Genomic DNA, 23,823 nt, shown 5'->3' with positions numbered 1-23,823 from the left:
CCTCAGCTCTGCCTCTCACCAGTTGTGTATTCTTAGACAAGTCTTTTACTCCCTCTGGCCTCAGTCTCTGGGGCTGTCAAATGGGCATATTTCACATGGCTGTTGTGAAGAGCAGCAGTGGTGGCATGACAGGTGTGCTAGTACTGGGTAAAGCATGAAGCATCCCAGTGCTAATTCCTTTTCCTTCCTTGGTTCTGGGAAGCGCCCTCCATCCTCTGGACCACAGGAAACCTCCCCACCTCAGTGTGTGGGAAGAACCAAGAGAGCTGTGTGAGAGTGGACCGATGGAGGAGGGGGCTGCAGCCCCCGCCTCTGCTGATGCTTCCCTGGGGAAGAGCCCACAGAAGAGCTGGCAACAAATCCGCCAGCTGCATGGACAGCCACCTGGGCAAAACCTGGGTGTGGGTAGCATTTGCATGGCTCACTTATAAGTAGCTAGAAGACTGAGGATTCCCCAGGGTCTCCACGAAGGGAGGTGACTCTGGGGAATCAGGAGCTCAGGTCAGGCCTGGCACCCAGTGGTGGTGACATTCAATGGGTTCCTTCTCTCTGAGCCTCAGTTTGTCCATCTGTAAAACGAGGGTGCTGAAGAAAGCCACCATGTGGGAATTCTGAAGTCAAGAATGTGAAAACCCTCAGAACCAGAGGAGAAAAGGGCTCTTTGGGGAAGGGCAGGGACCCACCTCATCCACCCCTGTGTCCCTTGTAGGGTTGAGACAGCGGCAGACACATAGTAGGACTGAGTAACTGCTTGTTTGGCCAACCCTCCCAGGGAGGGCCTGTGCCTTGAACCAAACTTGGAGAAACTTCATCTGAAGCCGGGACCCTGGGGCATCACCTCTGGCCCCGAGGAACTTAATTGGGACTGCAGTGCCTCCTGGTGGCCAGTTTGAGCCACTGCAGCCTTGATCATGCTGGATTGGGGGTGCTGCCTAGAGCCTTTATGCAGGGACCCGGGAACCTGCCCTGTGGGTGCGCATGGCGTCCCAGGGCCCCGCGACTCCTCCTCGGTCTCGACTTCCTGTAGGGGCTGCGCCTTCTCCATAACCCCTTCTCTCCTCTCGCTGGCAGGAAATCCGGCAATACTTGTCGACATGAGGAAGCAGAGAAGCTAAAAGGTTTGCCCAGGGCCCTAGCAGCAGCGGGGCCACCTTTGGCCCTTCATGCCCAGCCCCGTGGCTGGTTTCTCTGAGCCCCATCATCCCGCAAGGCCCACACACAGCAGTGTGTGCTGAGGGACCGAGGCCCCCCGGCTCCGGAGTCCAGCCCCGTGGCCTTGGGTCCCTTTCCTATGGGCGCCCCATCACCTCAGCAGGGCGTGCAGAGCTGCCCCGGCGCTACCAAAGGCAGAAGGAGCCCGGGCCCATCTCAGGACCCAGCTGTGCATCAGGGAGGCCCTGGTCTGAACCGCTCACAGTGGAGTGGGAAGCAGGACCACACACCAGTGCTTTAGAGCAGAGAATCCAGTGTTTAAGAGGTAAGCCCAGCCCCCCGGGGTCAGGGAGGAAGAAGGGGTCGGCCTTGCACTGAACCTTGGAAGCCCAGTAGAAACAATTCAGCAAAGAAGAAATACAACAAATAAAAGGTTAACTTTACTAGTAATAAAAAAATGTAAATTCAAACAAGATTTCACTTTTATCCTTCACACTGGCAAAGATTTTAAAAAACAGTATAATGACTGGTATTGGCCCTGAAGCAGGTGGGCACACGGAGGAAATAGGCAGATTTCTAGAAGACACGTTTATCAGAGCTCTTAAGGTGTGACTGTGATCTAACTCGGTATTTCTAGTTCCTGGAGCTTCTTCTAAGGTAATTACCGTGAAAGTATCAAGGGATTTAACTGCAAGGATATTCATCCCAGGCCTGTTATCATTTCAAACAATCAGCGATCCACGTGCCCAACAGTAAAGGACTGATGAAATAAAATAGTTTGTCCAGGTGGTGAAATACTGTGCAGCCACTAAAAACGATGTAGTAGAAGAATATAGAATAGGATGGAAAGATATACAGGATAGTGTTAGGTTAAAAAGAAAAAAGACTTGTACCCAAAAAAAATGATGTTTCCCTTTTGTGTTTGTGTGTTACAGTTTTCTTCTTTTGGTCTGTCTTGATTTTTTTTTTTTAATTTCCATATAGAACATAGATAATTATATGTAACGAGGGGGAGAAAAGCCACAAAATTTACAGAGGAAGATACGCAGGGAGAGGAGGAGTTAGCCAGATGCATGAGGGGCAGAAGGGCATTCCGGTTAGAAGGAAGAGCACATATGCAGGAATGGGGTAGCCTGAAGCCGCTCGAGCAGTGTACTGGAGGCATGAGGGCAGGTCTGTGGGACCGGAAGCGAGGTGCAGAGGTGGGGTGTGGAAAGATGTAAGTCTGTGAGGAGAACCAGTGTCAGTCCCGCCTGGGGAATCCTGAATGCCACAGTCAGCCTGACTTGCAGAGCTGGCAGATTTAGCAAAAAACTAACAACAAAACCAGGGTGCTCCATTTAATTTGAATTTCAAATAAATAATGAATAAGTTTTAGTATTAGTGTGCCCCATCCAATATTCGGGACATACTTACACTTAAAAAATAACTGTTTCTCTGAAATTCTAATTTAACTGAGCACCCTGTATTCTATCTGACCATCCTAATGAGGGCTCTGGGCACCAGTGGAGGGCCTCTAGACAGGCTCCCACTAGATGGGATGTGTGCTTTAGACACTCTCTCTGGTTGTAGCTGAGGGCGGTGAGTCTGAGGGCAGAGAAACCAATGAGGTCTACGCTTAAGCCAGAGCTCTGGGAATCTCCAGTATCCAAGAGGCCTCAGAGTCATGGGGTTAGGGGGCCGCCCAGTTTGTGAGGACAGTGGCCGATCCCCACCGCGAAAGGGGCCTTTCGCTGAAGCATCCCTACCCTTCCTCCACCCGGCTCCCCCGTGGCGCTCACACCCACCTCCCACATCACACAGCTGAATCCAACACCTGCCAGAGCAGACATCCCTCAGGATTCTAATCGCTGCTTCCACATAGCATTTTAAAATGATAAAAGCCATTTCTGGTCATGGTAAGACAAATAGAAAATTAAGTCAGATGAGGAAAAAAAAAGGAACAAAACCCAGATACCAGTATTCTTACCTCGGGAAACCTCTAGTATTTTCTAAGGACAGGTACCCCACCCCTACCTCCCCTTTTTTTCAAAATGAGATTTACTTACTATAACACGAACATCTTTCAGTTACTAAAATGCTGTTCTTTCACATCGGTTTCACTCCTTTTTCATCAAATGTTTATTGAACCCCTTCTGCATACCAGCCACAATACCAGGCATTAAACAAAAGGGCTAAACAAAACAAGTATATGCAGATATATCCCCTGTTTTATGGAAGGGAGAGAGAGAGACAATAAATAAAGGAAAAGCAAATAGATACAAAATAATGTGTATTAAATGCCAAGAGAGAAACAGTCTGTAGAATAAAGAAAATCAGGAAGGATCTTCCAGTTATGGAAATATCGTCCTTTATTTAACCAGCCTCCGATTATTGAATATTTTGGTTACTTTCAGTTTTTCCATATAATAATGCCATGATGAACTTTCTCTCTAGTTAATTCTTTGTGCCCATCCCTAATTCTGTCTTTAGGTTAAATCCCTAGAAGTGAGATTTCTGGGTGAAGACATACAAACTTTCTACTTACTAAGTTTTTCTTTACTATATTTAAACCCAATTTTTAATTTTCTCTATAGTTTACATATTTTTTTTATTTTTAAAACGGCATGGTGTAAAGTTAAAACGGGGGGGGTATTATTTTATGAATTTGAACACATTCCTGTACAGACCCACGTACTCACCATCACAACTGGGATACGGGATAGCATAGTTCTGCACACCAGCCCTTTGTGGTCAAACCTGCCCCCTCCCCAGCCCCTGGCAATCAGTGATCTGTTCTCCGTCCTGGTACTGTTACCTTCCCCAGAATACCATGCAATAAATAAGTAGAGTCACGCACTATATACATTTTGAGACTGGCTTCTTTGACAGACCATCATTCTGTCTTTGAGAGTCATCCACGCCATTGTTTGCATCTCTAGCTTGCTCCTTTTACCTCTGTAGCATCCCGCTGCATGGCTGTTCCGCAGCTTGTTTATTCATTCACCTGTTAAAGGACATTTGGGTTGTTTCCAGTTTGGCGTGATTATGGGCAAAGCTGCTATACACATTTGCATACACGTGTGCAATGAAAATAAGTCTTTGTTTCTTTAGGGCAAATGTCTAGCAGTGGGATTTCTGGGTCTAGCCATGCGAGTATATTTAATTAGACGAGACAATGCCACGGTGTTTTCCCACCAGCGATGAATGAGAGTTCCAGGTGCTTCATATCCTCGCTATCACTTGGTAGCATCAGATTTTTGATTTCCGTTGCAATAGGTGTGTAGCCATATCTCAGGGGGGTTTTAGTTTGAATATCCCTGGTGGATAATACACTGAGGGGGTCATCATGCTGATTTCCATGTATATCTTCTTGGGTGAAATGTCCATTCAAATATTTTACCCATCTTTTTTTAGTTTTAACGTTACTGCTAACTAAGCTCCACATTTTAATCAGATTTCACTAGTTTCTCCCTAATGTCCTTTTACTGTTTCAAGACCCCATCCTGGATACCACATCACATTTAGTCCTCATGTCTCCTTAGCCTTCTGTGATCTGTGACAGTTTCTCGGGCTTTCCTTGTTTTGAGAGGCACATTTAGGGCTTGGGTGGGTGCATGTTGGTGACAGGAGTGCCTAAGTCACCTCGTGGGTGGCTGGCCTGAGCCCTTGTGCTTCCTCTCGACAAACTGGCAGTTCCTCCAGGGCAGGAACACCGTCCGTCTCTACTGGGTACACGCTGATAGGCTCCGTGCATGTTTGCTGAAACGCTGCCCCAGTTACTGCTACCCCTTTGGTGTTATTTCTTGGACCTGGAGCTAAAACTAGGGATGTCTAAGCTGAACTCTGGACAGAGTCCAGCGGCAGATGAGGTAGGCTGGGGTTATAATCCGTGGCTCACCTTTAACCTCTGCCCCCACCCCCGCACGACTGTTTGGACAGCGGTGGGCTTAGTCAGTGCCCTTTAAATAGCATGAAAGGGCCTCACGCTGGCCTGTTTTGTTTAAGGAGGTTGCATCGGCGGTGTGCACACTGCCACAGGGCATGCGGCCGGCTCACCCGAGAACAGAGTAAGCGGCATGTCCCCCACAAAGCAGATGTTTGGAGGAAAAATAGATGTAATCAAAAGCACAGAGGATAAAATTACTCAAACCCCTTAGACAGACCCTCCATGTGCAAGGGTGCACACACACGCACACACACACGCACGCACCACCCATGTCCATACCCACCCGCGTGTATCTACAGGGTCACGTTCACACCCACACCCACACGCAACAGCACACGTCCGCAGGCACACACGTGCCACTTGTGTGCATGCCCTTGACCACACGAGCCTGCACGGTACACAGACCTACCCGCAGGCCACTACATGTGTTCCCCGCACCCATGTGCAAATGCAGGCTTCTGCCCCATGCCCGAGGGCGCACATCCGGGCACGCGGAAGGGGTACACACACAGGCCTGCAGCACCCTGTCCCCAAGTGGCTTCAGAAGTTCATTCTCTTTAAATCACAGCCATAAAAAAAATTCTCTTGAAATCACAGTCATGAAAAAAAAAAATCACGGTCACCTTTGGAAATCTTTCAAGGCCTTTCATGTCAAAAAAAAGTTAGTCTAGAGTAGAGTGACACCCTAGGGTTGAACCGGGACGAGTGGCTAGAGGTTAAGGGAATGAAGAAAGGTTTCCCGTTTCTCGTTGGATTTCTTGAAATCCAACAGCCAGGGCTGTCCGGCAGCAGACCAGGTGGCTCCCAGAAGAGGCCAGGCCTCCTCCCCAGGGGAGTTCAGGCAGAGGCCCAAGGGCCTTCTGTGGCTCCTGATGGAGAATATAACCTCGAACCGAAGAATGCTTCCCACTTCATCAGAAGTGATCGATGGGAGTCTTTGCCTGGGTTGTTTGAAGGGCCAGCGTCCCTGCCTCGGGGCAGGCAAGGATGACTCTCGGTGTTCCGTGCACATTACTTGACTCCTCTGAGTAGTCTGGGATCTATTTCCAGATCAAGACATTCTCGGGGAAGCTGCAGCTTGCGATTACGTTGTCTTGGGCCACACAGCCTGGGACAAAGCCCGTCCAGGGATCCCTTCCCACTCTGGGCGGGATGTCAGCATAGCACCAGGCCAGAGTCCACAGGGGGTTGCCCCAGGGAGGATGGGGGGAAGCCAGCCAGGGAGGCAGGTGGCCTGGACCCAAAGGGGCTCTGTCGCTGCTCAGCTTCATGCCAGTGCCGGATGCTGTTGGGCCTCGAGAAGGTGGGCCCAGCAGCGGGGCAAGCTGGGAGATCCCAGTGCCGTTTTCTCTCTCCCAGTATAGCAGCGCGATGGATGCAGAGCTGGTTCCTGGCAGATGCTGGGCTGGGTTTCCTGGACATTTCAATTCCGGAGCCCGGTTCCGTGAAGCCCATCTCTGTGCTTCTCCTTCTGCCTCCCTGACCCTCTTGCTTGCTACTTGGAGACATCCTTCTATGTCTGCCTGGTCTTTCTCCTCTCCTTCCTTCTTCCCTCCCTCCTTCCGTCCTCCATCTTTTCCTCTCTCCCTCAGTGATCTCACCTCCTTCTGTTGCAGCTGTCAGCCTCTGATGGAGGCATTCGTCACTATGTGCATTTTTCTCATGTATCCTCGCCACCTTTCTCCTCGGTGTTTACGGGGATGTATTCATTCAACAAACATCTCTGCACGTACCCTATAGGTACTGGCACGCAGTAGGTGCACAGAGGTAGCTGGACAGAGTGAGAGCTCAGTAATGTTTGTTAGAAATTGTTCGTTGATTCTTCAGTAACCTCTTCCTGCCTGTCTGCTGCCTGTCCCATCCTGGGCTGAGAAAGGACAAATGGCATGAGGTCCCAACCCTCAGGGAACTGATTCTCTAGGAGGAGCTGGACATTTGGGGTTTGATTATATACTAGTCCGAAAACACAGTCAGTAATTGGATGGCGGGGTCTGTATGACTGCCCCAGCCTGAGAGGGCTTCCTGGAGGAGCTGGTGCTTGATTGGACCTTGGAGGTCAGCTGGAAAAAAAGGGACATTCCAGGCAGGTGGACAGAGGTGGGGGTGAGGGAGACCAAGGAGGTCAGTGCTTTCCTTTGTTCAGGAGTAATTCAGCCTGAGTCTCAGGCCCCGTTTTCAGTGGCCGTCTTGAGGAGGGAGTCACAGAGCGAGCTGGACCCTGACCAGCACCAGCCCTCAGGCCACGGTACCAAGTCTCCACCCGGCCCCTCTGGATCATCTAGTTGCAGAGCGATCTGCTGGCTTTGCCCAGAGCCCAACACCATCACCCGTCCCATCCCTGGCACCCACCTGCCTCAGGCAGGCCTGTTAAACTCAGGACCTCCTGCAGAAGAGCGGTGGGAACTGCAATTATTTACTCAGGAGGATGGAAGACAAGAGGCGCGCAGCCCTCTCCAGATGTCCGCAGGGCTGGCTTGGGAAAGGCCCCGGGAGGTTTTGAACCAGGACCAATGAGCCAGACCCTACAGGAGACAGACACGGGCTGGACCTAAGGACAGATGGTCCAGCTGTCCCGGGGGCAGTGAGCTCTCTGTCACCAAAGCCTGGATGATAGCGCTTTGTAGAGATGCTGTAGGGTGGCAGGAGGTGGAAACTGATGCACTGAGCACCTGAGAGGGACTTCCTTGGCTTGTCGTCCTGACCAGTTGGGTCAGAACCTTGGGGAATTTTCCTTTGTTGTCTAAATGAGGGACCCAACCTCAGAATTTAAAGCAAGGTGATCAGTAATCAAGATGGAGATTTGGAAGATTCCTTCCCTCTTCAAGGACCAGAGAAACCTCAGTTTTGCCAGAATTCCTTCATCTCTAAGCCTTTCCGGTGAGCTGACATTTGCCTGGACAGACATGGCCCCATCCTCTCCCCTCTTCTCCCCACTCCAGATCCCAAGGGGAAGGTCCCACTGGTCCCTAAGGTGGGAGGGCTATCACTCCACCGGGCCAAAGCTGTGACACCAGACAGGGCGTGCCTGCTCCCGTGTGCAGATGAGGCTCTGGGACATAAAAGGCATCCTCTGGAGTCTCAGGCAGATTTTGGGAGAGCCGGGACCGCAAACACATCTCCCATCTCTCGGTCTGGTGGTCTTTGCACATGCCATGCTGTCTCCCCACTCCTGACCCACTCGCTCCCTCTCAGTGGGTGGCTGGAGGGGGGGAAACTGGATTCTTACTCCTCTTCTTGGAAGACTGGACATTCTGCCGCCTCCCCCCGAGCTGAGCCTAGAACCAGCCCACGCTGGGGAGCTTCTCCCAGAGTCCACATCCGCACTCTCTCCTCCTCTGGGGCTGGTCCTTCTGACCCCAGGATGCGTAGACCAAGCCTCTTGGTTATGTGAGGCCCCTGGATTCCTTCTGGTCCTACCTCTCTCCCCAGGAAAGGCCGTGAGACCATGGGTAGGAGTAAAGGACCAACCAAGGGCTGAGAGGCTGCACTCTGTCGCTAATTAGGGCACATTTCCCGCTCTCTCTGGCCTCAGTTTCCCCTGACTTGACATGAGGAGTTTGGTCCCTACCAACAATTGCTTTTTATAGCATGGAGTTTCCCTGCATGGCCCAGCCCCTACTGTTGTATGGGGTGGTCCCGATCCCAGGCTGAAGGCCAGAGGATACGGCAAGGGTCTACGGGGTCATGGGATGGGGCCTGGGGAGAAGTGCTAGGGCAGAAGGGGCAGGGGCTGCCCCCCCTCCCCAGTCTAGCCTCCAGGAAGTTGCATAACAGAGATGTTTATTTTTGGTGAGGCTGGGTGGGATTTCTTCTCCTTAAAAAAAAAAACCCAAAACATAAAACTTATTTGTCTGCCAGGAAGATAAATATCTTTGCTGAAAGCTCTTGGCCCGGCTGCCAGCTGCAGCTTGCATGATGCCGTCACCAAAGCCGTGGCGGTCTGCCTGTGTCTGGGCTTACGTGGGTGTCATATGTGATGCCTGAGGGTCAGCCCCCACCCTGCTGGTATCGACACTGCCAGTGGCCCTCAGGAACAGCCTCCCAAAGCTGCTTCCAGGCCCACTCTGGGCATTCACCTCCACCCCGATTTCCTCAGTGCCTTGAAGAGGGAGGTGAGAATGACAGAGAGCAAAACGTCCCTCTCAGCTTCCCCAGCAGTAAGGGAGCCCCCAGTGTACACAGAAAGCCAGGGGCGAGACTGAACCTGAAGCTTTGGCCCTAGGACCTGGACAGGGTTAAGAGACCCAGGCCAGAGGCATCGTCCTGACTTAATGCCCGCTGCTCAGATCTCTTCCTAGAAGAGGAGACCGAGGGTCAGAGTGGTTGGTGCTTACACCGACCACAAATCCTTGTCATAATCAGAGCTTGCGCGTGTGAAAGGTTTTGTCAAATGCTCCCCACACATGTCTTATTAATCCTGTATGTTATTTCACTCTACAAGAGTCACAGTCAATGGAATTTGGCTCAGAGAGGTGCTCACACCCCTGTCTCCAGACACCAGTCCAGCGCCCTCCCCACAGCATGCGCACACGCTCCTGCGCTTGGGGCCTCCAGGGAGGGCCTGCCCACTTGGAGGACTTCTCCAGGGCCAGAATCTTCTGCTGCTCACAGGTCTAGACCAGAACTGGGGAAATAATGATACGGGCAGGAGGCTGCCTAGCCGGCACCACGCTGAGTGCTTTATGTGTCAGCCTTTTTAATCCCACAACTACCCTGTGAGGAAGATCCTACGGGATTCTGCATCCCCATTTTATAGAGGGGGAAACTGAGGCATAAAGAGGTTAGGTGAACTGTCCAAAGCACCCAGCTGGGACTCACACCCCTGGTGCCAGTTCCAGAGCCTGTGCTCTGACCCCTGCCCTGAGATGAGTGTGTGCCCAGGGTGCTAACTGGGCTCTTTGGACTTGGACAAGCTACTTCCCGCTCCACCCTTGACCCTTGTGGGCTGACTGGTCCTTTGCAGCTCTGAGCATCCAGGAATCAGCGGGCAGAGCCCCGTTCTGTTAGACAGCAGTGGCTGTGGGCCTGGGCCGTGAGCTTTGTGTAAGTCTGCTGGGTCCCCCGTGTCAGCATCCTGGGCGTGTCAGGGGGAGGTGCCCCACTTCCTTAGTAAAGATGCCCCCCACCTGGAGGGGCAGGTCACCACTTGGACAATAGGTGAGACCAGTGTGGAGGGCGCCGGGACAGGACCCCTCAGCGCTGGATTCTTGGGCAGAGTCTCCAGAGCCCCTGCTGAACCCCAAACAGGACCAGGCCAGGAAAGGTGGGGCCTCTCCTCCTCACTCCAAGCTCAGTTGGGCCAGATATGGCTGCTGACTGAGTTTTCCTTCCCACTCTGGGAGTCCGAGGCACTGAGTCAGCAACCTCGACGCCCAAAGAAGTGCTGGCAAAGGGAGTCCTTCTAGAGGGAGGAGCCCAGGGTCAGTGGGGTGGAGATTAAATGTTATAGAGGTCAGATTGGCTGACCCAGAGTCACAGGACATTGGTGTGGAAAGGAGCCCATGCTGAGATGAGGACAGAGAGGCTCAGAGACTCGCCCAAGGTCACACAGCATGTTAATGGCAAGCCAGGGTTAGAACCTGGGCCTCCTGACCTCGCACCCAATACTTCCCTGAGAGGGCAAAGGCAAGGGATGGCTCCCCGGTCCCTCCCTCCTCTCATGCTTGGTTCAGCCACTGGTTTTTGACCTTCTTTTCTCCCCCCTCAGCCAAAGAGAGCTCCCTGGGTGAGCCAGAGTTGCCACCCGACTCTGACACCGTGGGGATGGACAGCAGCTACCTCAGCGTGAAGGAGGCTGGGGTGAAGGGGCCCCAGGACCGGGCCAGCACCGACCTCCCCAGCCCACTGGAGAAGGCGGACTCCGAGAGCAACAAGGGCAAGAAGCGGCGGAACCGAACGACCTTCACCAGCTACCAGCTGGAGGAGCTGGAGAAAGTCTTCCAGAAGACCCACTACCCCGACGTGTACGCACGGGAGCAGCTGGCCATGAGGACCGACCTCACCGAGGCCCGCGTGCAGGTCAGTGAAGGCACCTGGGAGGGCGCGGGAGAGCAGGGCCTGCCCTTGGGATGGTGGCCGGAGCTGGGACCCCCTGACTGTCCCCGGTCACGCCAGGGCTTTCTTCACCTCGGTGCAAGGATCCCACCCCTCACGCCCCGCCTCCAACCAGAGCAAGTCGGCTTTTACTCACTTCACTGGCCTCTTGCTCTGGTTGGAGCTGGGGAGAAGCTCCCAGTGGACAGGAAGGAAGCCTGTAAGCTGTACTTCTGAGTTCTACGTGGTGTGGGAGTCCAGGCCCTTTCATGAAGGAGATGGTGACTGGTCTCTGCTCTGGAAGGCCTATCTCTTAGAAAGGAAACAGGACGAATTTAAATACATCCATAGCAGCCCAGTGGGCAGAAACAGAGACAACCCACATCTTCTTTTTGCCCAGGATGGCTGCCTCGTCCTCCATCTTTCAGGTTCCAACTCAGTATGCCTCCTCTGAGAAGTCTTCCCGACCACCATGGCTAAAGAAGGGGCCCCCACCATCACCCGACCACCAAAACACTCAACCCAGCACGACCCGACAGAGCTCAACACAGGCCAGCAGAGCCCAGCACAACACAACACAGCACAACCTAAACCAACACAGCTCAATACAGGCCAGCAGAGCCCAACACAACACAACACAGCACAACCTAAACCAACACAGCTCAACCCAGCACAGCCCCACAGAGCTCAACGCAACCCAACAGAGGCCGACACAGCACAACATAACCTAACCCAACACAGCTCAACACAACCCAACACAACATGACACAGCTCAACACAGTAACAGAACCCACCAGAACCAACACAACACAACAAAACCTAACACAGCTCAACCCAACCCAACATAACACAGTAGAACCCAATACAGCTCAACCCAACCCAACACAACTCAATCCAAATGAACACAAAACAACACAAGCAAACCAGGTCAACTTCTACCACATTGTCCTATTTTATCTTTTTTATAGAATTTATGACGGCTTAAAATATTTTATCTGTTTGTCTCCTCTCACTGGAATATGAGCTCCTTGAGGACAGGTACTGTCTGTTGTTCAACCCTGTATTCCTACCAATTAGAGAAGGCCGAACTCAGAGCAACAAAGGCAAAAAATAAACAGACGTGGACCAACTGACCTCCTTTGACCAGAGAGGTGTGTCTTCCCTCCCTGCATGAAATTACAGCAGAGAAAGAACCAGAAAGGAATCAAAGTCCTCTAAGTACCCCAGACACAGGCGACAAGATCCGTGCATTAAAGCTTGAGCTTCAGCATAACACAGAATAAACGTCATGTTCAGCCTGCCTTCCCAACCCAGAGCATGTTAGAAACAGCAAATCAGGTGTTGGCAGATAGCTATTTTCCCCCTCCTGTGGGCTGTGGAAATCAACAGCTTCAGAGCAAAGAGGAGTTTTTTTAAAACAAGCAGCACCGTTCAGATCAGCTCAGCACAGCTCTGCTCAGGTCTTTTCAGCACCAGGACAAAAAGCCCTGTTACTTCGCAGACCCCAAGGGCGCCTTCTGTTGCATTTGTTCACTAGAGAATCTTCAGCAGTGTTTCTAAGGCACCAATAAAAGGTTCATCAGTCTCAACCATGCTCTGTTTAAAAAGGCAGAGGCATTTGTGATATGGTCCAGAAACGTTTTCATCTAAGATGGCTAACGTGGGGGACTTCCCTGCTGGTCCAGTGGTTAAGACTCCACGCTTCCACTGCAGGGGGCTCGGGTTAGATCCCTGGTTGCGGAACTAAGATCCCACGTGCCATGCGGCGCAGCCAAAACTTAAAAATAATAATAATAAAATAGAGTAAAATAAAATAAGACGGCTAATGTGAAAAGGGACTGGTAGTTGTTAGTGAATACACAGCCATCCAGAAACAGCAGGAACCCGAGGGGATGCTGAACACTCAGGTCGTTTATCTGTAAATTCCCAGAAACAAGCTTCCCGGTTTATTCCTCTCCAGTTCGCAGTAAGTGTTTGGGGAAGAAAGGCAGGGCAGCTGAGGCCTCACTGTGATTCCAGAAACCTTCTCACACCCATTGTCCCACCTGAGTCATGTGACTTCCTGGTGCCTCAAGAGTCTGGACAGGAACCACAGCATCTGGCCTCAGCTCAGCCAATGGATTTGGGAGGAGCTAAAGGAGTAGGTGGAGAGGGGGTGGCTGTTATGGGGCATTCCTGTAGATGCTGTGTTTGTGTGAAGCAAACCGTTCATTTTCTGTGCAGTACACATGTGTGCGCACGTGTGTGTCCCTAACAAATGGACAGGAGTGCCAAGAAGTAAAATTCACTTAGTGTCAAAAGAAGGATGGTCCTTCTAGTACAACACATGGAAATGACGCTGGGGTACGTTTTACATTTTTCAGGCACCACAATGGAGTGCTAAAATGGAGCGCTCTCCCTGCATACACACACACACAGACACACACTCACACACATTTATGCCTACTTCCAAAAAGGAGCTGGGGCAGCTTACAACTAAAGGTTTATTATTTTCATCTAAGAACAAGAACAAAGTCATAAAATGGGAAGGTATTTATGTCAAAGATCTAGACTAAGGATCATATTTGCCACTGAGCACAAATTTCAACCCTGAGCTTCCTGGCAGCCAAGGCAGAAAGGGAAACTCTAATGTGTGCATATCTTATCATCTAAGGGAAGGGCCATAGAAGTATAGAATGCTAGTGCTGGAAAGGATCACCTGGTCCCCTCATTTGATATCAAGGAAGAAGAGGCCCAGAGGCAGGAAGAGATCACCTGTGATCAGGTGACTCAGGAAAGGTGATTCAGTGGCAGTGCTGAGAATAGAATGTGGGACCCTGAGTTCCAGCCCAGTGCTTCTTTTACTTTAGTTTGCCGTAGCAGGACACATGCCAGGTTGTTCTGAGACTTTTCTTTGTATAAAGGCAGCGGGGTGGGCGGGACTGTCATGTATGTCAGACCTCTGGGTTGAGCCTGGCAGTGCCCCAAGCATGGGGGATGTGGGGATGGATCTCCCTGCTTGCCTCTGCTGAGTTTGTTTAGGGCCCGTACTCAGCTGGTGGGAAGCCAGGTGCCTGGCGTAGAGTGGCAGTGGGGACAGGGAGGGGGTGATGGGGCCCCTGAGATGGACCTTTCCTGGGAAGAAGCCCGGGGCTTGGCCCCACTCCAGGGGGCTGCAGGGGCCTCTCCCTGCTGTCTGGGACTCGAGTCTCCGCAGCTGGTGTCTGAAGAAAATAAGACAGAGGCCTCCCTGCACCGGGCCACCCCGCCCTGGCCCAACATGGGCTGCGGTTAGCAAGGACCCTGCCAAGATGGTTGGTTCCTCGGGGAGAGGCCTGTGCTGAGCGGGCCCGGGCTGGGGTGGGCCGGGAGCAGGGTGGTCCTGGGCCGAGACACGAAGAACGGAAGGCTGGGACCTTGCAGTCCCCCTTCCTTCTGGGGTTGCACAGTGGAGACAGGCCTAGGGCCACAGAGCCTGAGGCACAGAGCACCTAAGGGGGCAGCTGTCAGAGCCCCAGGCTCCAAGGGTCAGAAATGGAAGGATGCTCTGAGTCTCAGGACCCTTGGATGTGAGCACAGAAGGGGCCCGCGAGGATACCCCTGCCACCACCCAATTTAGGTGTGAGGAGGCCGAAGACCAGGAGGCTGACTTAGCTTAAGCCTCATCTGGACAGAAAACCTCCAGCCTTGTACACAGGGTAAGGCCCAGGGAGGAAAGACCCAGAGGAGGGAGTGGAGGTGGGCAGCTCTTCTCCCATCGGTCTGCTCCACGCAGCTGTGCCGCCTCCCACGATCTCCATCTTTAGCCCTCAAATAAATCCCTCAGCCTGACCCTCTTCCACTCCCTCCCCAAGACAGTGCTCTCTCAGCTGCCTCTCCCCTGGGCTCATCTATCTTCCCAGAGAACCCAGGTCTCCCCTCTCCCCCGCCTCTTCCCCCGCGCTCACCTCCAGCCACCACCACGCACTCCGTCTCCCCCAACGCTGCTCCTCCCCTCAACCCCAGGCCCCCGTGCAGGACACTGGGCTGCCTCCTTCCCCATCCGTGTCCCTCCCAGCCCAGGTCGCGCCTGCGTGTCGCCTCCACCAGCACCTCTGGATCCCACCACGGGACCGAGTCCACAGAGACTCAACAGCAACCCCCCAGTGGCGGACACGTCACCTTTTTCTAGCCTTCTCCCCGGCCTCAAAGAAAGAAAGCAGTCATATATCTAGATGCCTCCCGTGGGCTTCTCCCCTCCCGCTGGCCTCCCCCTCAGAGAACCCTGGGGGGCTGAGGAAGGAGCGGAAAGACTGAGCTAAGCCTGCAGGAAATTAAACATGAAATGAAAACAAGCGCCTCTGATTCATTCTCTCATCCTGCCCCCAGTCCCCCATTCCAGACCACCGATAAAGGGGGATCCCGTTTCAGCGGTGCACAGAGGAGACCCGATCTGCCCTTGGCTCCCAGTGGACGGCCTGGGCCCGGACCCCAGGAGCCCCAGGAGGACAGGAAGCCCCAGGAGGCTGTGGGGCAGCGGCTGAGACTCCAGCCCAAGAGAGGGCCGGCTCCGGGGGTGGGGGTGGGGGACCCAGGAGAGCGCCTCTCCTACACCAGAGTCAAGACAGGAAACAGAGTGACGCTGAAAGAGCTGCCAGCAGCGCTCTGTGTGTGTGTGTGAGACACTCATGCTTGTGTACTGGGACGAGCTGCAGCCTCACCCTCCCTCCTCACCCCCACCCTCCGCACACTAACATGGGCCACACACACCCCCTTTCTTTTCTGACCTCTTTCTTCTAGCAAAAGACAGCAAGGAAGGTCAGGAGCTATAAGATAAACAAGTGTGAAGTACTCTAAAAACTCTGTGACAGCATTTCCCATCTAGCTCACCTGCTGCTCTCGGAGGCACCACCCCTGGGAAGAGGTCAGCACAGATATTGGCCCCATTTTCCAGATGCAGAAACTGAGGCCACTGGTTATGCCAGGCACCCCAGTGGGCACCCGTGGGCCGAGCAGCCTCTATGCTGCCGCATGGTGAATCCATCCAGGCCTCAGGCCCAGCTCCCTCCCCCTCGTCCGAGGAAGCTCCACGCTCTCAGCAAGACTGCGGGGTGGGGGGGGGGGCGGTGTGCTGTTTGAGGTGCGCCCACGTGCACCTCAGTCAGCAGCGGGCAGGTGCACATCAAGCCGCCAGGAATCTCCCTCCAGGGAGCTCTGAGTCCTGCCCTCGACTCAGCTTGAAGCCCTTCCTGGCTTGGAAGCTGAGCCCTGCTCACTCCCCCTCTCCCACCCTCCCCTGTCCCCGTCGCCCCCCTCCCCAGATCCCAAGTCACTGGCAGGAGTGACAGATCCCAAGGCGAGCTCCTGCCCGTGAGCCTTAGGAAAGTTCTCAGCCTGCCAGAAACTTTGCTCCTGCAAAAGGAAAAGGACCCACCCCACCTCCACCCCCATGGCCAGAGACCCTGGCTCACACACCGGGCTCAGAGCCCGCCCTCCCCATCCAGTACCTGGTCAGCTCACGCCAACACCCCACCCCCATGCTCAGTGACAGGTGGGCCTCCTCTCCTCCTCGGCACCAGGCTACTCTTCAGCCTGAGATTTTGCAGCAGCTGCCTCTCTTCGAGGCACCGTGGCGACCCCCTCCACCTGGCATTTGAGGCCCCCCACAATCTGGCTCCCACCTCCATGGTCCTTTCCCTCCCATCACTCCCCCAGCTGGCAGCGTGGCCTCCCGAGGTCTCCTGAGTGTGCCCTGCTGTTTCTAAACTCGGCCTGGACTTCCGTCCCTCCAGCCAGCACTCAGAGCCCAGCCCCAGCCTACCCTCCGCAAAGCCGTTCCTGACTGCCTCTGGAGCCCGACGGAACCCCTGTCCCCCAGAGAATCTTTAACCCAGGGTGTTCTGAGCTGGGAGACTCTTTCCGACAAAAGTCTGCACAGAGGATTCAGGAAGTGGGAATCCTGAACCTGGGCGGAGAGGTCCCAGGAAGCCCAGACCTTTTGGAAAATGATGGCAAAATACATGTGTGCGATCGTCCAAGAGAATGATTTTCTGGGTGAGCGCTCACAGCTCTTATCAGATTCTCCCCAGGAGTCTGTGGCCCCAGTGGATCAGGCCGCCCCCCATGCTGGGGTTGGTTAGATGACCGCTAAGATGACTAGTGGCGTGTGTTTTGTGTGTGTGACACTTGCCTGCTCTAGATTGTGAAGCTTAGAAAAATGAAGCTACTGGCCCAAGATCAGGCCCACATGATAAACTGGAATAAAGTGCCTTCCAGGCTCTCAACGTCTATCATTCTAGATTGTAAACTCTTGAGGATAAAGGCCGAGGCGGTCACATTACCTGTAGCCCCATGGCCTCGACCCTACACTGCAGCTGGTGAGACTCAAGGGAAAGGCTGGCACTGCCCGAAGGCGGGGCCTCCAGCTCCTGGCCTGACCCCGGTGACAACTGCTCTGTCCTGCAGGTCTGGTTCCAGAACCGGAGGGCCAAGTGGAGGAAGAGGGAGCGTTTTGGGCAGATGCAGCAGGTTCGAACCCACTTCTCCACGGCCTATGAGCTGCCCCTCCTCACCCGAGCGGAGAACTATGCCCAGGTAAGTGCCTGCCTCCAGCCGCCGGCTCTGGCCCCCAGCCCCCCAGCCCCTCATGCTCTGAGAAGGGGCACCTTCCCCGAAAAGAGGACTCGGGGCCCATTCCGGGCGTGTGCGTTTCTCCAGAATGTGGGAGGCCCAGAGCTCCTTCTGTCCGACGTAAGTGTTGACCCAGCCTTGGCTGGACTTTAGGGAAGGAAGGCCAGGGTGGTGAGAGTGGCTTTTTCTTCTGCCACTTTGGCCACTTGCGCTATGAGCATCAGAACCGAGGAAGCTTTGCTGAAGGCCGGGGGGTCCTCCAGGCCCCTGGGAGCCACTCAGAGTGTTTCCTAGGATAGGGGAATGAACATGGAATCCTTCGTCTTCCCAGCTCCAGAGCTTTCTCACTACAGGCAAGTCACAAGCTCTCTGAGCCTTGGTTTCTTCACCTGTGAATTGGGCTTTATAAAAGCATCTGCCTCAACTCCTTTACGAGGTTGTTCGAAGGTCTAAATTAGATTGTGCAAAAGTGCTTTGTGACTTAGCCAGTTTCAGAAAGGTTGTTTTGCGTGTTCACGGCTCTCCCAGGAGTCTGTCCCATCTTCTCCCATCCCCACCAGAACATATTCCTCCATGGCTGTCAGTCATTCCCTCGTCCTGGGGCATTTGAGTCCTCAGTGGGATGCAAAGGGACGAGAAGTAGTATGAGTAAAGTCAGGCAGCCTGGACACTTGGAGGGATGTAATTTTGGCTGAGTGCCCAGTTCTATCTCCCCATAAACGCTGAGAGGAAAATGGGTCCAGAGGTGGAAGCTGGGGAGGGAAGGGATTACAGCTGCACAGATAGAAGACAACATGTCCAGGTCAACCCCACCCACTGCCTGAACACCTTCCATGCGTCCCCCCCACCTCACCCCACCTCCAGCCCGGCTCCATCCCTCCCCTCACCACCTCCTGAGGCAGCCCTTTCAGTCCCGGAAGTTACTTCTGAAGCCTCAAGGGCTTGAGCCCCTGGAAGCTCCACCACTACCCTTAACTTCTGAGAGAATTTAGGCCCCCGCTGTCCACCCCATCCCCTCCACACCACAGCCTGCAAGCCCACAGCCCATGTTCCCAGTGCCAGAACTCTCTGGGTTCACGTCAGCTCCCGTCCATCAAGTCTCAAGGGCCTGCCAGGCCTGGGGAAGAGCCAGAGACGAGTGAGACACTTGCTGACCCTAGCGGTCCACGGATGCAGAGACAAAGTCTGCATCTGCCTCTAGAGTTGCGGGCTGCCCTCAGCTAGTGAGCTGTGTCCCCAGGACAGCCCTTTCACTAGACGCTTGATGAAATCTCAAGTTCAGTCTTTAAAACGGAACCTCTATCTGCCGCTCGCTCGCCTGGCCCTGGGAACAGAGGAGCCAGAGCCTAAAAGCCAAAGGCTCCTAAGGGGCTAGATGGCCATAAAGGTTTTGAGAGGCTCCCAGGTAAACGCTCCCAGAATGGTTTCATCATCAGGGTGGGCTCGTAAGTGAGAAGAGGTCATCCGTGGGGGAGGGGAGAGCCCCGATGTACTCCCCGCACCCCAGCCCCCGACAGCCTGTGACATCTCTGCCTCCCCTCTCCCCAGATTCAGAACCCGTCCTGGATCAGCAACAACGGGGCTGCCTCACCAGTGCCAGCGTGCGTGGTCCCCTGTGACCCTGTGCCCGCCTGCATGTCCCCTCACGCTCACCCCCCCGGCTCTGGGGCCAGCGGCGTCACCGACTTCCTGGGTGTCTCTGGGGCTGGCAGCCACGTGGGCCAGACGCACATGGGCAGCCTGTTTGGAGCCGCGGGCCTCAACCCGGGCCTCAACGGCTACGAGCTCAACGGTGAGCCAGACCGCAAGACGTCAAGCATCGCGGCCCTCCGCATGAAGGCCAAGGAGCACAGCGCGGCCATCTCCTGGGCCACATGACAGAGCACCCCCGTCCCATCCCCATGCCCTCCCCCATCTCGGGGCACAGGCCACGCCCATGCTTCCCAGGCCCCCAACCCCCCATTCGACTTTCCTCTTAGGAGCCTGGCCCGGGGCCGGGGGCCTGACCCTCAGCACTTTCCGCCACTCCAAGTCTGAGGCCCCATGGACTGTTGGGAGGGAGGGGGCAGCAGACACTGAGGCCGAGCCCCCTGCTCCCGGCCAGAGGCAGTGGAGGAAGCCAGGCGGCCGAGTTTTGCAGCTTTGCATCCATTATAAGCTGAAGACCCTTTCTCCCCACTCCTGCTCCTCTGCCCTGCCCGGTTTGACCGTTGAGTCGAGGATAGACTCCCATGCAGACCCCGCAGTGGCCACAGTGCAGTCATGTCCGTCCTTCCCTCTGCTGTGTGGTCCCTTGGTCACCAGGCCAATGACTGTGTCTGAAGAACAGGCTGCCCTGCAGAGTCGGCCTCGGCCTTCCCATCTCCTTTTCTCTCCCTAAAAGCCCACGGAATCCCACCTCCTGGACCCAAGGCACCCGCCTTGCCTTCACCCTGGATGGCGAGGAGTCCCCGTCCTGCTGTCCCCTGTGCTGGGCACACCCGGTGGGATTGGGCAGAGAGAGAGACGAGCTGGAGCCGAAGGATCCTGCTGCCACCCAGCAACCCTGGCCCCGGAGGATGCACAGCCGCCCTCGCACCCCGAGACCCTGGATATGGGTGAACAGTGCAAGGGAGGATGCAGACCACCCACGGTACCCATGAAGCTGGAAGAAAGCTTCTAGGAGCAGGGAGGGCTGCGGGGAGATGTCCAGGGGAGTGGGGGTCAGGGGCTCATGCACACAGGTCCGCTCTCCGGCCACCTGACATCCCGCTGCAGGCAGAATGACGGCGACAGTGGGCAGGTCCGGGTAGCTTTTTCTCCATCCATTCAAGCCCCTCCAGGAGGATCTGGAGGTGCTTGTCCCTCCCCATGTCCCATTCTGGTCACTCACTGGGGCTGCTGAGCAGTGTCCTGGTGTGGAAGGACTTACACCTCAGACACACCAGCTAAGCCGGCGGGCACGGTGGCAGAGGACCAAGAGCTGCAGGGTCTGCCAGAGGATGAGTGCACGCTCACTCAGGCTCCAAGCGGCAGGCCAGCCCCTACGCGGCCTCAGGTGGCCCTCGGCAGTCTCCAGCGCCACCCCTGCCCAGAGCCTTCCTCTCAGGCGGAGGCTCTGTGTTCCTCTGGGCATAGGGCAGAGAGCGCCTGCCCTTGCACTTCTGCCCTAGGGGATGGGAGACCCCAGCGCCTCGCCCTGGCCTCCGGAAGGGCTCGCGGGGCTGAGCTCCTCTGGGTCACTTGCTCTGTTCCAGACACAGAGGTCAGGATGCTCTCTGGAAGCAGATTTCCCTGCCTGCAGGGAGGGGCCTCCTTCTGCAGGGGTGCCACCTCTGCCTGATATGAGGCCTGCGGCTTGAGTTTAGGCTCCAGGGCCCAGCCGTCACCTAAGCTCGGGGCACAGGGTACCTGTCCTCCAAAGCAGGCCTTTCAGAGCCCTGGGAATCCCCCCGGCAGGTAGCCCCTGGGGAGAAGGGCCTGCCTTTTTCTCCTTTCTACCCCGATTCTGTCAGTGAGGAGGGCCAGGTCCACCAGGCCCAGAGGCCTGGACACAGGACAGCCTCTTGGGTGGTGGGCAGGGAGGAGTGAGACCCTCCCCCTTGAGCTGCGTAGGTTTTCGGGGACATCGTGGTCTCCACCTCTGTCTCACGTTCTCATGTGCTCCAGAAACAAGACTGGGGAAGGAACTGGCTTTGACTTCCCTTAACAAGAGTCAGACCTCTTCGTGAACCGTAGCTCTAAAGTCGACCTTCTAGAAGTGAAAAGGGTCTTGGATATTGAATTAAATGTTCTTGGAGGCTTGGCTTAGTGTTTCCTACATTTGAGGATCTTAGACTGACTCTTAGGAAGCCTTTTCCAGTTCTGAGGTTGGCGGAAACAACTCAAACTCCCAGAATCTAGAAAGAGGAAGGAAGAAATGGCCTTGGGCTGGAGACAGTCCCCCAGCTCCACCTTAAATGCCCTGCTGGCTGGGAAGGACATGAGAGGAACTTTCACCAGGGGTATGTTCTCCCCTGGGAGAGAATCAGACAGAGAGAAAGAGCTAGGATAGCCGCAGAGGAGGAGGGAAGGGAGAAGGAGGGCCCTAAGTGGAGTCTTCTGGAAGGGACCCCAGGCCATCAATTCCTCTATGTGTCTGCTTTCCGCCTGGGCCAGACCTAAGTCAGGCAACCCAAAGCTTGAGAAGAAAAAGCTTCCGATAGAAGAAGGCTGTGTGTCTCTGGCTGGCTGTCCCACCAACACAGTCAAGTATCTAGGATTAAAATGTTGGTGTAAAATGTCCCTATGCATCTCCCCACAGGTAGCTTCCCAGCCCCAGGCCTGTCCTCACCCTGTCCCAGCCCTCAAGGGCCTGCCTGACACTCCGAGAATCCCAGAATCGCCCAGCGGGGAGGGATTAGAAACCCTCTAGTTAGCCCAATCCCTTCACAGTGGAGATGGCCCTGGCCCCCAGGGGGGGACGTGACCACCCTGAGCCGTGTTTCACCTGAGGCAGAGCTGAACGAGGGGCTCTGATGGCCGGTGCTGCGCAGAGCTCCCCCGGTCAGGAGGCTGGGCCCAGGCCTTCTGCCTTGTCAGCTGCTGGGGTGGGAGGTGCCCCTGCAGCCTCTCCCGTGATGACTAGGAAAGCTTGGGCGGCTCCTCAGGAGTGAGGTTTCGTGAAGGCAGGTGCAGGGGAGAGTGGACCCTCTCTGGGGGTCACTGCTAAGCCAGTAAGCTAAAAGAGGTGGGGTTTTCTTTGCTATTTGCCTAAGATCTCAACAGAGACGGCCACGCAAGCCGGAAGTGATGGGTGGCTGGCAGGCCCATGGGCAGCCTTCCCACACTGCCAGCCTCTGATCCCTGCTGGGAACCAGTCTCGGCAGCCAAGGCTTGACACTGCTGAGCTGCTGCTACCACCCTCAGATGCCCTCATTGCTCCCAGGGCGTGGGAGGAGAGGGCTCTGGGGACACACAGAGAGGCTTGTCCCCAAGTCTTCAACGGCAGTTGGAAGACATGGGCTTTGGAACTTTCCTTGAATTCGTTCAACTATACTTGATTCTCAGCTCTCACCACCATGCCTCCAGCTTGGGGAAGCGTGGTGGCCAAGTTAGTTCAAAGACACTGCAAGGGGGTGGGGTAGCAATCGTGAGGTGGGTTCCCAGCGCCCATGGCTGCAGCCACGCTGGGCCCAGTGACAGTGTCCCCTCCGCCCTCATTCCCGCTGGGTGGACAAGAGGAACTCTTCCAGGAGAAACCACCACAAATCCCGCTTCCGCAGCCATTCCCTCTCAGGGCTGGACGCTCTGGGGCTTTGGGTCTGCGTGATGGCCTGTCAGGTGCAAAAGCAAACAGGCCTAGCGGGAGTGAGGATGGCTGGCAAACAGGCCCCCAGGGTAATAATGCGTGATCATGAAAGAGAAAAACGGGAAGACAACAAACACCCAACTTCTCAAAGTCACTGGGAGCCCACGTGACTTCCCTGAGGATGCTGGAGGGAGGGGAAGGTGTTCCAGTGAACAAAACATTACCTGCCCTTGCCCCGCCCCTTCTTCCCCTTCACGTACATACATAGAGCTAGGCCTTTATACTACTGATTTTGAAGGACAGTTTTCAATGTCTAATAGTCTGTTTGGTGTGCAGTGGTTGAAAAGAGAGCTGAGTGCTGGAAGGAACATGAACCTCAATCAATACTGACTGTTCTCCTTGTAAGATACCGTAACCCTGTATAAATGCAACTTTTCTTTTAGCTTGATGGCCTGGGGTGGAATATTAAAAATATATATGAAAAAGACATTAAAACTTCAGAAAAATGTATAAAAAAATGAGGTCGGTTCCATAAAGTTTTACTGCCTATACCACCATGTAACTACATTATAGCAAAAATATTAAAAGAAACGTTCTTGCCTTTTAAAGTAAGTTATTGCACTTACATCTTTGGGGGAGGGGAGGACTGTTGATGAGAAGAGGACGTAGGGGCCCAGGCACGGGGCCAAATGGAGCACTGATGCCGCTGCGTGTGCCCAGCGCACCCTTGGCTGGGCACAGCCCAAACTGTCTGTTTGGTTGTTGTTTGCAATAAACTCCTTCTCCTTCCTCCTCTCAACTGGAACCTGTCTATTTTGTTCCTGACTTGTGACAGATGAAATGTGATCGGAGG

The 23,823-nt window shown here is 54.6% G+C and overlaps 1 protein-coding gene across 1 annotated transcript in view; it reads left to right on the top strand.

The window, feature by feature from the left end:
* The window catches only part of ALX4 (ALX homeobox 4), a 39,766-nt gene extending 20,045 nt beyond the window's left edge, over positions 1-19,721 (top strand). The window contains exons 2-4 of the mRNA XM_032641287.1: positions 10,788-11,098; positions 17,537-17,665; positions 19,250-19,721. Coding sequence (XP_032497178.1) covers positions 10,788-11,098; positions 17,537-17,665; positions 19,250-19,579 — 770 coding nt within the window. The 3' untranslated portion in view covers positions 19,580-19,721. The remainder of the gene's footprint in view (positions 1-10,787; positions 11,099-17,536; positions 17,666-19,249) is intronic.
* Positions 19,722-23,823: the final 4,102 nt, after the last annotated feature.

The sequence above is a fragment of the Phocoena sinus genome, chromosome 8 (assembly GCF_008692025.1).
Source record: "Phocoena sinus isolate mPhoSin1 chromosome 8, mPhoSin1.pri, whole genome shotgun sequence".
Taxonomy (NCBI): domain Eukaryota; kingdom Metazoa; phylum Chordata; class Mammalia; order Artiodactyla; family Phocoenidae; genus Phocoena; species Phocoena sinus.
This window is presented reverse-complemented; position numbering and strand designations above follow the sequence as displayed.